The sequence below is a fragment of the Sturnus vulgaris genome, chromosome 1 (assembly GCF_052056855.1).
Source record: "Sturnus vulgaris isolate bStuVul1 chromosome 1, bStuVul1.hap1, whole genome shotgun sequence".
Classification (NCBI taxonomy): Eukaryota; Metazoa; Chordata; class Aves; order Passeriformes; family Sturnidae; genus Sturnus; species Sturnus vulgaris.
This window is the reverse complement of record NC_142243.1, coordinates 101,020,098-101,035,856: the sequence shown is the minus strand read 5'-3', so window position 1 is coordinate 101,035,856 and position 15,759 is coordinate 101,020,098. Positions and strand designations below refer to the sequence as shown.

Here is a 15,759-nt window from a genome sequence, read left to right as displayed (position 1 = left end):
GTATTCCCACATATTGTTTGGTGTTCACTTTTACATATATTTGAAGGAAAAAAAGCAACGGAGTTACAGATTTCCATGGCAACGGGTATAATTCTATTTCCTTTGTTTTGCAAAGCTGAAACAGGCGAAGGATTTTTGCATTAAATAGCAACTATGAGCTTGAAAACGATTGGGTTATATGGCATGTGGTCATGTGTGTACAACTTCTACTGTGCCAAGCAACTTTTGCCAGCAGAAAAAAACCCACCTTCTTATTTTCTGAAAATGAAATTAGGTGAAGAAATTATCCTAATGGTAGGATTTGTTGGGCTGATGCAAGTATGTGGAAAGATAAAGCAATCTATGAATACTTCTCTGTCTCCCACCTTTCCAAACTGAATTCCTGACTTGCAGCTACTTCTGCTATATTAGTAAATACACATCAGTAAGGAAGCAAAATTTCAACCCCAAATATTTCCAAATATACATGATGTATATTTATTTAGAAGTGTATGCATTGCTTTTTAATGATTACTTACTTCAATTTTAAAAGAAAAATGTCAAGAATGCTCTGGCTGTGTCCATCTATATACCTGATCTTGGTGTGATCCCTGTGTGCGAAGACCCACAGTGGAAAAGAATAGCCTTTTATCTTTATATACCAGCTTCTCAGTTGATTTTAAATCTGTAAAAACTCATTTAAGTCCATGCAGCTCAGCTACTGAGGTAAATATTCAATTATCAATGAATAAATTGCCTTAAATTAAATAAATGGGTTTATTTGTGTGTTCATATGTGCGACCATATACCTACCTCACCTCCCCCCCAAAAAATACAGTTTGTTTCAAAGTTAAAACTTAATAATTTGCATTCATGTGCATCTCAGATATATATATAACTAGCCCCAGTACGTGTGACTCAGGATGCATTTTAAATGTCTAAAAGTAACTAGTTAAAAGGAAGGAACTGTGTTCTTTTGGAAGATATCAAAGAGTCATCTGAGAAGACTTTACTACATAATGGTAATTTTAATGCATTCTAGGTTTGCTATTTCTTGTTTTTAATTGAAATGTCTTTGTGTGACATATAAAACTAACTTCTGAAAATGTCAGAAAGTAGAGGTCAGCCAGACTATGTGTGTTACTGAATACTGGAGTCACGCACTGATAAGCTTAATGAGTAATATTCATGAAAAGTTACTGATGATTACTGTTTCAGAAAGTATTCAGAAAATTGTCTTCCTGTCATTTTATTAAAGTTCATTGGTCAGCAATTTCTGTATACCAAAATGAAGACACTAAAAGAAATGTGATTTCCACAAATATGTGTAATTGGAAACTACTGATCTGTTTTAGACAATAGAAGAAAAAACTTCTTGAGAAATCTCATGAGGTCCAAGTCATTTACTTTATCAGAAATAATGAAAGTCAAATAACTGTGCAGTGAACAGTGAATATAGATTGTAACATTTTTTAGAAATCTAATTTTTCTGCCCCAAATTTATTCAAGTGGAGTTCTCCCATCTGGGATCAGTCTGTGTTCATCCATATTTCACCTTTCTTGCCACATGCTAGAGAGAGGTTTTCAAGTCTGTTCTCCACCGAGAGACATTTTTCATACCATGGCTTCTACCACACCAGTTCTAAAGCAAACTTTTCTGAGGTCAGAAAGCCTGTCCTTGTGGTACTTCTCAAGTAAAACACTGAGACTTTGAGTGTCCCAAATATCTGTTTAAGATATGTCATAACTTTTGGCAAGTAATTCCATGAAAAAAATCTCATACTTTGAAGACTTTGCCAGAGCATTTGAGGTTGAGGTCAGACTCTAGCAGCTTTGTAAGAGAGAGGAATACTCAGCAGAGCAAGGAGAGTGAAAAACAGACAGAGGAAGGAGGACAAGACTTGTGTGTCAGCACTGATAGCAAGCCTCACTATTTTTAGCTCTTGCTTGACAAACCTCATGAAAGAGCCCCTTCTGGAACTCCATAGCTCTCAGGCTGAATTACCCAGAAAACATTTGCTCCAAATGGAGAACACAAGTCTTTGCTGATGGTCTCTTTCTTTGATCTCTCTAACTGATGCATTTCAGTTCATTCTCTTCCACCTCAACTTATTTATCCTTGCACTGTTCCGAAGACAGATCTGGGATTCTCCCTATTCAGTAAAATCTTCTCTATAATTTTGGAAATGACAATCACAGACTGGTAGAGGATGGAAGTGACCTCTTGTCCAACCCCCCCTAACTCAAGCAATGCCATCAACGCTGGTTGTCCAGGACCATGTCCAGATGTCTTTTGAATATCTACAATGTGAGAGACTTCACAACCTTCCTGGGCAATCTGTGCCAATGCTTATTCACCCTCACAGCAAAGGTGCTTCCCGATGTTCAGCAGGAACCTCCTGTGTTTCAGTTTTGTGCACATTGTCTCTGGTCCTGCCACTGGGCACCACTGTAAAGAGCCTAGTTCTGTCTTCTTTACATTCTCCCATCAGGTATTTACAAACATTGATAAAATGAAGTCTTCCCTTCTCCAGGCTGAGCAACCCCAGTTCTCTCAACCTGTCCTTGTAGGAGAGGTGCTTCTTCCCACTGATCATCTTCATGGCTTCCTCTGGACCTGCTCTAGCAGGTCCCTGTCTTTCTTGAGCTTTAGAATTGGATGTAGTGCTCCATGTGGGGTCTCACGAGACAGAATAGAGAGTGGGAATCACTACTCTCAACCTGCTGCCTCAGGTATGGCTGGCATTCTGGGCTGCAAGCATATCTATCTGGTTCCTATTCCATGTCAATGGAAAGGACAATCAATATCTGCAAATAATTTCAGTGCAATACGGGATTCCCTATCAAGCATATATATATATATATATATATATATATATATGCATGTATTTCTTGAAGAAATTAACTTAGTTGTGTTTGTTTCCACCAAGACCTGCCATATAGTCAGGCTTGAAATAGTCTCAGCTCTTTCCCTGTTGGATGTATCTCCCATGTTATTAGTGAATGGTTTTACGCAATGAGAAATGGATAAAGTATTTCTTATATATATTAAAATGGCTCAAACCTTTGAAAAATGTAAGAATCTGAGCTTCTATCCTCACACTAATTATTATAGTTTCCAGGAAACTTCTTTCACAAAGGGAACAAATGCACAATTTTTTGATGGAATATGGGTCAAGACACGCACCTTACTGACATTCAACAAATATAATCCCAACGTGCTTTAAAATGTATCTAATTTTCTTCCAAAATTAATCCGTTCTGTCTGGCAGTATTGATCTATTATGAGCTTCTTTTAGATGAAAGAAAAAATAAAAGAAAAAACGCAACACACTTGCATCAGAAAAGGAGCAGTGTACCAGTTCTCCCTTTATAGTGTGGCCAAGAAGAATATAAAAAAACAATCAGCCCCTTTGAATCTCCCTTCAGAATACTTTTCTTCCACCATTGATTTATTATTAATTCACAGTGTTATTCCACTACCAAAGAATAATTGTCACCCACCCTGGCACCACAAAGCAGTGTTGCTATTTTGATTTTTTTTGTCTATAATTGAATAACTAACTCTCCAAAAGGTAAAAGCAAGGTTGGAATCACCACTGAAAACCTTAATGCTAGAAAGATATTATAAAGGCTGAAATCACTGAAATTACTTTTTCAGATAGCTTTTCAAGTTCTCAAGTTTTTTCAGAAGACTTATGAAGTCATATATTGGTGGGGGTTTTGCCAATATTATGTATACCATCAGGAACAGCAAGCTGGATAAAAATGTAAAAATAAATATAAAGCAGTGCATAGCAAATAAATAGTAAGCTGATACCTATAAATGTTTATATTAATAGTAGGCATATTTAAGTAATGAACACAGTCCAAGTAGCATATATAAATGAACATAACTATGTTCTAAGCAAGCTAAGTGATTATTGCATATAAATGGCTACAGAAAAATTAGAACCAAAGAGTATTAGTAATACATCACCAAAGGAAACAATTTTGTCACTGGAATTTCATAGGACTATATCCTGCATCCAGTTTTATTCATTATTTTCAAAGAAGGATCAAGACTCAGTCTAGTTATTATACTTCCAGATCCTACATTCATAACAGTGTGGAAGTGGATCAATGAAGAGACAGAATTCAAAATGACAAATTGGAAAGTTGTTTGGAACAGGAGCATTGATTTAAAAAGAAACATAGGCAAACCTGCACTGAAGAAGGAACAGTCTGCTTTACAGTGCTGGATGAGAACTGGTTTTTATAAAATAGATCTATGTGTCATAGTATATAAGTTGAATACGGAACAACAGTTGCTGCTTTTGCAAAAAAGACAAACATGATACCCTTAGTTTGGTCATGATGAGAAAATGAGAAACTCATTTTTAAGAAAACCCAAAAACGTTTCTTCTGCTTGTTCTCTAATTTGGGTGATATCTGAGCTGAGGCTACCTACTAGATTGTGTGATTCTTAAACTCTAGTAATTTTTTTACTGCGGATACCAGTGAAATGAGTCTGTGTCAGCAAATTCACACTTGTGAGGTGAAATATATTTCTTAAGCCCTCTTTCTCTTCAAGGCATAGCATACAAAGTAACCTTCTTTAGAGTTAGAAAGAAAAAAAATCTAAATAATGGTATTCGATTCATATTTCTAGACTACAACTCTCGTTAGTCTTCTGTGACCTAGTTCTCTTGCTATTTGTTTAAAGACACTAATGAGAATTTGAAATGAGACAGAGGGTTTTATCCATAATAAACTAACCTATTTGCAGATCATATCTGTAAAAAGCAAACTTATTGTAGACTAAAGAAAAAAAGGAATGAACTATAAATTGCTCATTTTGTCTCCTCAAGCCAAATGTATTTTCTGTCACCTTTAGTGTTTTGACTTTTTAATGAAAAAAAAAGAGAGAGAGAGAATAATAAGTTAAAAAGATCAAAGCTCAGAACCCTAATACAGTTAAAAGGCTCCATTTTTGGAATTGCATTCATTAGTGATATCAGAGTAACAAATCTATTGAAGTCAATGGAGATGGCCTATGGGAATTAAAAGAAAATTTACTCTTTAAGCCTTTCATAGAAGAACAATAATGAAAAACATGGGAAACTTCTTACAGTGACAGTCTATTAATAGACTTCTTTTTTTTTTTTTTTTTTTTATTTCTATTTTAATCAAATAGACCTGTAAGAATAATTGTCACTGGCAAAGCAAACACTTCATATGGCTCAATATTTTGTATATTTTGGCTTTGGATATTGGATGTGGATACAGGAAAGAAATGTAATATTCATCATCTGAAAGGTATTTTATCAGACAAATTTTGGATGAAATGGGTGAAGCCTGACTACTAGGTGTTTCATGTCAGATAACAAAAGTGCTTCACTGATGTTTGGATTTTTTATATTGCCACCACAAAATTGCCTGAGTTAATGTGGTTTTGATGAATGCATTCTACTTTTCACCTAAGTTCTAATTCCATTCTTACTTTCTACCTCATAAACTGGGAAAAAAAGTCTAGATTATGTTTTTATTTCCAGAAGTCTCATCAGATTTGAGAAGTATTTGTAGCCAAGTCATTCTAGATGCATGTTTTACTTTGTATATTGCTTTTACTTTCATATATTAAGACTAGTACATAGATGCAACACAGCAAAACAACCCTCAGTGAAATCAGAGAATGCTTTGGGGTGGAAGGGACCTTTAATGGCCCCTGCAATGAGAAGGGACATCTTCAGCTACACCAGTTTGCTCAGACCCCAGTCCCATCTGTCTTTGAATGTGTCCATAGACGAGGCATCCACAATCTCTGTGGGCAGCCAGTGCCAGTGTTTTACCACCCCCATCATGAAAAATGTCTTCCTCATGTCTAATTCGAATTTACCCTCTTTTAATTAAAAACTTTTACTTCTTGTCCTGTTACAACAGGCCCTGCTAAAAAGTCTGTCCCACCTTTCTTATAAACCCCTGTAAAGTACCAAAAGGTCACGATAAGGTCTCCCTGAAACTTTTTGCCTGAACTTCTCCAGTCTGAACCCCGGGTTTTCAGCTTGTCTTCACCACCCCTCTGATCATTTTTGAGTCCTGCTTTTGAATCTGCTCCAGCAAATTCCTGTCCTTATACTAAGGACCCCAAAGCTGGACACTGTACTCCAGGTGGGATCTCACTAGAGTAAAGTAGAGGAGCAGAATCATCTCAAATTCATTCCCAGATTTTATTTCTTCTATGTGTCTTTGCTACCTTTGTCATTATGGGCAGTTTCTGTGCAGTTGATGGTAATGAATCTGAGCCTGTTTTGCCAGCTCCTGAGAAAAATACGTTGGTGTTGGAAACAACAGCTGAATATTGGTCTGTTATATAAGAAGAAATCCAGACTCAGCGATGTTGTTTTAATTTTCTGCATGATAAACAGGCTTAATGAGATAGGTGAAATAATTTTTAAATATATTTTAACTGTTACATTTCTGTTAAATTAAGATCAGTAATAAATCTGTGCAGGATGGTCTACCTGCTTTGAGAAAAGAAAAAAATTTAAAGGCTATTTACTTGATTTTCCAAAGTGAAAAGTTCTCTGTTTGCATTAGCTGCTTCAGAAAAGTGTAGAGGAGAAGCCAGTTGTTTTTTTATGAGGCATAGTAAAAAGACAAAAGAAAAAGGTATGCAGGACAAAGTCTCTGAACTTATGAGTGTGATCTCTGTCATTGGTCTGGAACACCAGAGGTCTTGAACCTGTCTAATTTTTTAACAGTTAAACAGTTCTGTAAATCTTCCCTGATTTACAAGGGAAAATTTTTGTTTTGTTTGTTTTGTTTTTCTATTTAAACTTTGTTAACTACCAGAATTTCATTTACAGTTGGGGAAAAGGGATTTTGAAGCAGTAGATCTCTGTACTTTAAATATTAGTTTAACCTGTAATTATTAATATAGCTAAGAGCTATCTAGTAGTATATGAACAATGGATTTTTTAATGTGTTTTCTTCACCTTGAAGTTTTTTATCTGAAATACCTACAGTGTAACATATAGGATGTTCTCTAGAGAAACATGATGTTCTCTAGGGTTTCTGTCAATATATTATTCAATTTTCTTTGAACACAGGAATATTTTTACAAAGAGCAGTTTGTGGCAGTAGGCATTCTGTCAATTACATTTGATCAACAATGTGATTTTTATGTGGATAAAAAAAGATTAAAAGAAAAATTGTAGCTGACGGTAGTCTTCTATTCAGCAAGAATAATTTCATGCACAAATTAATGTCATCATCCTTTATATGATATTCAAGGTAATAAGGTCTTCAAATCCATAGGTTTATGCTTCTATTTTAAAATTTCGAATAAAAAACAAAATTGATATTTTATTTTAAAGTTTTTTTTTTTTCCTGAGGATGATATTATAATAAACTAGAAATTGCTTTTTTTCTCTATGGAGTCCCCAGAGAAATTTGGTTCATCTGGTCCTACTGCAGTCAGCATATGGTGATAATTCTTACCCAAAAGGTGATATCAGAAGTTGTTCTTTAGTTAGAAAATCTGAGGAAACAAAGGACTGTAAATGCTTGCAGTGCAGTCTTCTGTACTGGAGCAGTTCTTACCTTATTTTATAATGAGAACATATTTTTGTTTTAATTCTCCGAATCTCTAATCTGCACAAATTAAGTTCTTCTGCATCACTATTGGTCAGATCAGGCAGGAGCTAATCATCTCAGATCAGGAATAGTGATACATTTAACCACTTCCATTCAGTTCATGGATTTAGGTTTGAGATAATAAACTGCAGTCAAATAGGCTCTATTTATTGGAATTAATTTTTTTAGAATGCATCCTAAGAAAATGGTTTGCCTTTAATTTACCTTTTGGGTGAATAAATTATGAATAAATCATCAGTAAATTGAAGTTAGATGATTTATGTAATTTTTTTCTTCAGCGAAGTTACCCTTGTTACCCTTGCTATACAAACATGGTAAAATAATATGCAGGGTTTGTTATTGTCTTGATCTCTACAATAAAGGAAATTCTGTGTATCAATAAACTTTAAACCCTCAAGTTTCCCTAAAATTGGAATTCTTGTGATAATGCTTTCAAACTTCTTTTTTAATGGACCAAATGCTTCTGCAAGCTCTTTACTTCATCTCAGATAACTTCTAGTGATGAGCTGCACCACTTACAAATGAAATGTAATACTTGTCTATAAATGAGCAGAAAAGACATTAGCTGAAGAGTTATTTTGATGACAGTTCTCAAGAAAACAACAACGGAATAATTACAACAGATTGATCTGAAGCAAAATATATTCCATACATCATTTTGTGTTAATACTTAAAATTTAAATAATTTTAGATCTTTGGATGGATACTGTCTCTAAATTATTTATTAGGGGGGGAGGGGGCGCTGAAGAGCTGAAGAGGTTTAAATTACAGAATGAGTTTTTACACTTAAAAAGGACTTTTTAAAATTAGGGATTATGATTCTGAAAGAGGAATCTTTAGGAACTAATGACTAAACCTGCAGTAAATGATCCAGACCTGGAATACCTTCTGCTCTGTAGCTGGACACTTTGCAAATGAGTTTCTAGGTCCACCTTCTCAGAGTACCATTGTGGTGCCACCCTTGAAACTAAGAGATTTGACATTCTAAATCTTCAGACATAATTGATCCTTCAGTATTTATCTTTTCACACATCCCCTCAAAAAATTATATTTACATGTTAAGGTGATTTGTTAGATTCCAAAAATTATCGATCACATTTTATATTCTGTAAAACCAGCGATACAAAATATTTTCAGGTGCATTCTCTTTTCTTCTAGACACAGAAAGCATAACAGGAATATCAAAAGAGGTTGCCAGAATGCACAATCCTTCATCTTTCTTTTTTCTCTGTAGTGTTGTCTTGTCTTTCACTCACATCAATTGTTTGTTGGAGACAGAGATCTCTTTAATAAAGCTGACATTCCTCCTGTCAGGTTTCTGTGCCGTAGCTCTTGTACATAGGGACTTACCATGCAATTTACAATTTCAATCACATAAAGTCCCCCAGACCAGGAAAATCTGCTCTTGAAGTTGGAGCCTGCTACTGGTGATGAGATACCTCCCCTTCAAAGGAGGATTAGGAGATTAATGACTCTCCATTGCTAATTCTCTGCTGGTTGTCTCAGATTCTCTCTTAGCATCTTTCTGGGTTTTCAATCCAATATGCAGGCTAAATGGCCAAAAGGAAATGTGATTGCAGAGAGGTTTTATAATTCAGGCGTATGTTAATCCATCGTTATCATAAAGTTAAGGAAGACAAGAACAAAACCCTGCCAGCAAGAAGAACAGCTGTAGATAAATAGGGACATATTCTGATGCCCTAATATTAACCTCTGCTAATGAACCTATAGACCTAGATACACTTTTGCAGCTTTTCCCTGAGCATTCACAGTGCTGATGCTTGTAACACAGTTTAAGTGAAAATATAAAGCCTGTGATAATTCAGAAAATTATGTGTTCATGACAACATAGGTTTGATTTACAGTTTTGAGATTATTTATCAGGTATGCTTTTGTGTGACCTTCCATTTATGTTTGCTTTGGCTTTTAGCTCCAGACCAGTCTGTCTGAACCAATGACTTTATCCAAGTCGATCTCACTTCCTCGTAGTGCATATTGGCATCACATCACCCGGCAGAACAGCGTTGGAGAAATCTACAGTTTACAAGGCAAGTTGCTTATAATTCCATATCCATTAACTTCTTTCCATTTCACCAGAATACATGCAAATTGCTCTTTATTTGCACTGGTTATTTTCTCTCCATTTCATTTTATCAATTGTCAGGAACCTCAGCAGGATTCCCAAATTTACATAAAACAGGTTTCTTTTAGTCATTTTGTAAACTAATGGTGAAAATTATTTCCAGAATCACCACATAAAGCTGAATAGACAATTTGGCTCAATGCAGCTTCTCAGTAGCTAATGAACGTCAGGTTGTTTTAGTATTTTCTACCAATAAGATGGGGCAAGTATTTGGGCAACCTCAGGGTGCCTAATTAAATCTACATAAAATGACTATATGAGTTGCAAGATTAAAACAAAGTAATTCTAGGAAGAGAGCTATTCTTGGTAAATTTGCTTGGCAAATCATATATGTGAACTGTTGACTCAACTGACTTACAGGCCTTCAACAAATCATCTTCTTCTGTCTGTGGTTTTCTTTCATATGTTTAGATTTACTTAAGCCTTTGAGTGCTATAATTAGCATAATTTGATGATGATGATTCACTGCTCTTAAGCTGAAATTGATTTGTATCTTTTAGGAAACTGAAAATATTGTTACATTTAGAACTCAGAACTTTTAAATACGGCCTTTTGTAAACATATTGCTTTGTATTGTTTCTAAAGGCCTTAAGGATTTTGTTTTGCTTCTCTCTTAATAATCTGTATGCATAAACAATTCACATTTAGATAGGAGGTTAGAAACAAGAGTACCGAATGGAAGGTACATTACATGTTTTCATGACAAAAAAGTGAAATGCAGTATATAGATGAAGGACATTATATGTTTTGTTTTGTAAATGATCACATAAATTAAAAACAGCAGGTGAACTCTGCATTTAGTGGGTGAGTCACTAAAGGGGATAGCATTTGTTTCCCATCTTCCTCCACAGAGCAAAGTTAATTTTTAATCATGGTTATAGTCTTACATTTAAATACCAGTAATAGAAAAAAGAAAATAATCTTTCAGAAGTGTTCGTGAAAAAAGTTATACTTGTACATCACCCTACCAATATTCATCATATCACTGATATTTTTTCATGGACACAATAAGAATGCAAAAAAGAAGTTTATTTATAGAGATGTTAGATTTCCTCTTCTTGTGTTCTTGATGTGTCTTTTTTTCATCAGCAAGATAGTAAATCTTTTATATTCACTCTCTACAATATTTTCTTCCTTATAAATGTCGTTCAAAATAACGGAAAGCAAAACTTTATATATAAAGTAATAATTAAAATATCTATACCACCTAGCTGTGCAGGATTCAACATATTGAAGTGTATTATTAAAAATGCAATAATTTTACTTTCTGGAAGTATGCAGATTTTATTCACATTTCCACTGAAACATGAGACTAATTAATATTTCAGAACTTCAGATTTTCATTTTTCCTACATATACTATGATGACTGAAGCTTGAGAAAGCGTAGTTGATTTCAGGAGAGATTAATTCAATCTTACCAGTGGGCTAAGAAGTGCATCCAGAAGACTCTGGTTGCAAAACTTTTCCATGTGAGACTACCATTCATTATCTGTCATGAAAATCTCTTTGAACCTTCTGCTGCAATGACTAATTAAAAGCAATGAATTTGTGCGGAAAGTGAAGCGAGTGCAAAGCACACCTTTTGCTCCTAATACCTTGTCATACCAATAGTCTGCACTGCAGGCTTGTCAAAGCACCAGCCCACAGAAGCTTGGTGGATGTGGGTGGAAGGTGGGTAGCAAGGAAGCAGATTGCAAGCATCACTTCAACCCTCAGTAGAGCAGCAAGCTGAGAGGAGCTGGTGCAGAGGGAAGAATCACTTTCTGCTGCTGCCATAATCTCCTCTGAGCTTCAAAAGGTGTATTACACCTTCAGAGAGGAGACGTTTTCTTTAGAGAACAGCGCATCAAACTTAGTTCTGCACTTTATGGGTATTTTTGACAAAGCTTTGAACATTCAGGAAACAAATTTGAAAATTCCCCACATAGTTCTAAATATCTCACAAACTCTAAAGTGAAATAAACAGAGTGGTGTCTACCTATATCCAGGTGACAATCAACATCAGTAATGTAGTAGCCGAGCTCACTGCTATGTGCAAGTGTTTCCACAGTGGCAATTATTTCAAACTTGCAGTCTGAAGTGACTAGAATTTAATTAATAACAGCTGGTGATGTATAAGGAGAAATGAATATGTGCTCACACTACCTTAGATAAATTGGCTCTTTGGGAGTTATTTAGCAGTCAAATTTAAGATAATTAGTAGTGTGTGTTGAACTGATAATGAATATGCTGTGGATTAAGAAGGTAGTAGGTTTTTTGATTTTTGGTTTTTTAAAAAATACATTTCAGATGAAAAAAGGCACTTCAGTAAGTGAGCGTTGGGTCTATTATGCTTCATTAGTCCATGAAAATACTTACATATAAAGACCTGCAGAGATTAATACAGAGAATAATAGAGCTAAAGTAACATAGGTTGCACAAAATACCTGAAAATGAGATGAGTTAGTTTCTATTAATGTTCCAAATATTGTCTTTAATTACAGTTGAGAAATTAAATAGTGACCTTATTTTTTTTTATCAAAGAGTAATTTAACTAACAGAGGGAAAAGAGCTCTACACCATTTTTGTGCATACATGAGTATGACATGCATGAATTGTACATTTTCATAAATAATAGACATCTCTAAAAAAAATTTGAGCCCAACAGAAGATAAACATTCGTTGATATGTTATGCTATCATACATCGAGATCTAAAAAATCATAAAAATGAGAAACCAAGACTGACCTTATTAACTGAAATCATGGTTAAGAAGGAAAAAATGTAAGAGCCATATAAGCATGTAAAAAAAAGCGCCTGTATGTTCCCTTGTAATTCCTTGTAATTATACCTACCATAAAACTTAGCACCATTACACAAGACATTAAAAATGGATGAACAAAACACATGAGTTTTTATGCAACAAAATATATTAAGAAGAATTTGTCTTTTTTGTTTGGTTTTTATTTTTCTTTTTATTTTGCATTTAGGGCTTTAAATTTGCTTAAAATGAAAAAAAAAAGGTTTTCAGCTATCTGAAGAACTCTAGTTCTTGACCTTTAGAGTTTGGATGATACGTTTGTTAAATACAGTCAGTTTGTGTATTATTATATAAATAAGTCCAAATAGAATTTTGGTATTGAAACATTAATTAGCTTTTAGTATTGCAGTTATTGAAATCCCTGAGGAAATTATGTTCACAAAATCTAATTACAGCCTGGCCTTTCTCCAAGAAATTCAAAATTAAGAAATGCTTTCAGTCACTCCCGTTGTGTTTGATCTGGTTTGTCCTCATTTTTTGGACTTGGGTTTTGCCATCCATACTCAAAATAATGAACACCTACCCACAAAGGTGATGCTATTCATTCTATGAGAGGACTCATGTGAAGGAGCATATGTTTGTGTAAGAATGACACCAATAACATCATACGTGTTTCTTCCAAAAAGAGAACACTAAAGGGTTGGGTTTTTTCCCACAGTATTGCTTATCGCAATTTGCTTATAATGAATTTTATTTGCTCTATCACAAATTATTACCACAGTTTGTTGTAAACCCATATCAATGTAATTAAATTACATGGAAAAATACTAAGAAACCCACTAAGAGCCATATTTTTAAACTTAGTGAGGAATTTTCAGAAATTAAACTATCATCTTTGATGAAACAGGATTTCAACTTGTAAGCACATGCCAAAGCCATAACTAGACAGATATAAAAAATGGCCCTGATGAAGTCTGAAGGAATTTTTATGTTGATCTACAATTACCTTTCGTATGTCACAATAAAGATGCAAGAAATATAAGGCTGGTTTTGCAAACCAAAATGGAGGGAAGATATGGTTCTTCTGTGGGCTTGCTAAGCGAGCCTGCAATGCTTTGTCTTTTGGCCTTGTTAGGTAACAACTCACTCTTCTTTTTTTTTTTTTTTTTTTTAATATGTTTTAAGCAGAATAATATGTAGTGGTAATGTGGTCAGCTAAAGGGTGTTGTGCATAAAAGGGAGACAAAGTCACATACAAAACATTTCACCCATCTACATAATTTTCCGGCCTTTTCAAAGTATAAACTCTGATATGTCACTAAAAATAATCAGAGAATATTCAAGTTGCTAAATATTCAGAGGGTTTGAATCATCCTGTTCAACCCTCCTTAAGATAATCCTGCAGAAATTTCTGATGTAGGCTTCTGCAGCTTTCTGCAAATTAAAGTATGTAAAATGAATGGGAAAGCATTCGTCATTTTGGCATTTCCATTGTTTGTTCATATGCCCAGCAATAGAGTCCGGAATCCATTTCCCCATCTAATCTTGGTGCCTGAACAATGTGAATAACACGAAAATGTTAGAATATATCTGTTATATAAACCTGATCGCTCAGTAATTTTTCAGTAAGTGTCTACCAGCAGCTAAAGCTGAAATGCTTTATAGCCTTCCACATTCCCATTTTCTTTGCTGAATCTCATCAGGACCTTCACATTAGTAAATGAAGCCTATAAAATTTGAGATATGAATAGAGGACACCTGAAACAAGATACTTACTGAGTAGAAACTGTGTAAGAGCTACATTATTTAAAATGACTATAACGTGGCGTCTCAAGTCTTATGCAGTAGATTTGATCCTTTCCTTTCGAACTTTGAATTTCTGTGATAAGTAGTGTATCACTGGACTGATTTTAAAATGGCATGTTGGAAGTGGGATGTGTCTTACTCAGAAACCAGTAAACGAACTTCATTTTGTTCAACAGTGATTGCTGCCTCTAGCCAAGAGCATTACTGACAACCTCTAAAGACTATCTTGACATATTCCCATTCATTCTGCTAAATCATTGCTGAGTTAGGAGGTTGTCGCAGTTATAAGCCGTGAAAAATAGGGGAAGGTGGGAAGCCAAAAACGATTAATAAAGCATATTTCGTTGTCAAATTCAGACCTCATGATTTCATTTAAGCCAAATACTTTGATGTCCTTTCTCTCAGGAGATGGTTCTTCAGTGAGATCACTTGTCAATTGTGTTGTTCTCTGCCAGACCAGAAAGCACAGAAGTCACTGTACCCTCGACTTAAAACTAAAAGCCCAAATGGTGTCAGGAGAGCAATTAAATATTTGCTGGTTGCCTCCTCTCCCCTCCAAAACCCAACAAATGTTAAGTTCTTCAGTGCAAACTACACAGATCCTTAGCTATAAATCTCTTCTCTTAGCTTAATGACTTCATAAATACATTATTGTGATGACAATAGCTTCAAACTCTATTGGCAAATTAGTGAGAAGCAAATCAAGCTTTGCCCCCAGCTTAACCTAAGTGACATCAGGAGTCTTTTTTCTAGCTTACCTAAGACTCACTACAGTTATGGTGCAACCATTTGATCTCTCTGCTGTATTGTAAGATTCAAGGACCTGCAGTGTGTCATGAGTGCTGCAGTGCAATGAAAGAATGTGTGTTCTGGGAGAATTGGCATAACCAGCTCCATGGATACTTCCAGCTGGGTTGTCTGAAGAAGAATGGTTTGCACCGTTATATCAAAGAGAAAATTGAAATACTTGTCAAAGATCAATTTTGTGAAAATTACTTTTTTCTATTAAATTGTTTCACCAATAAATCTGGACTGTTTTAGCTATGGCTATCTGATTTTGTGTTAAGTATGTTATCACAGTTAGAATCAAAAAGATTGTCAGTTTATTTTTGTAATTTCAAACAAATTGAAGTATTTTTATGCTGACAAATCACTCAAATTATTACTCAAAATCATGGATGATTAAGCTCCCTTTAAGACAACTTGGGGTGAGGGGAAGGAAGCCTGCGTACATGTGAAAAAAAATACCTTGACAAAAGGATGTGTTTTCTTTAGTATTCCTTTGCAGGAACAGTTTATACTTCTTTTTCTTTCATGAAATATTTTTACATAAAGCAAAAAAAAAAATTACTGAAATTGACACTTCAAAAGAACATATTCATTAAATGTTTCATAAACCAGAAACTATGTAAACTTGAAAATAGGCTGTGTAAGAGGAAGAATGGGGGAATGT

General features: G+C 34.7%; 1 protein-coding gene across 1 annotated transcript in view; it reads left to right on the top strand.

The window, feature by feature from the left end:
• DOK6 (docking protein 6) overlaps nt 1-15,759 on the top strand; it is a 249,953-nt gene that overhangs the window by 190,332 nt on the left and 43,862 nt on the right. Inside the window, exon 7 of the mRNA XM_014870907.2 lies at nt 9,548-9,665. Coding sequence (XP_014726393.1) covers nt 9,548-9,665 — 118 coding nt within the window. The remainder of the gene's footprint in view (nt 1-9,547; nt 9,666-15,759) is intronic.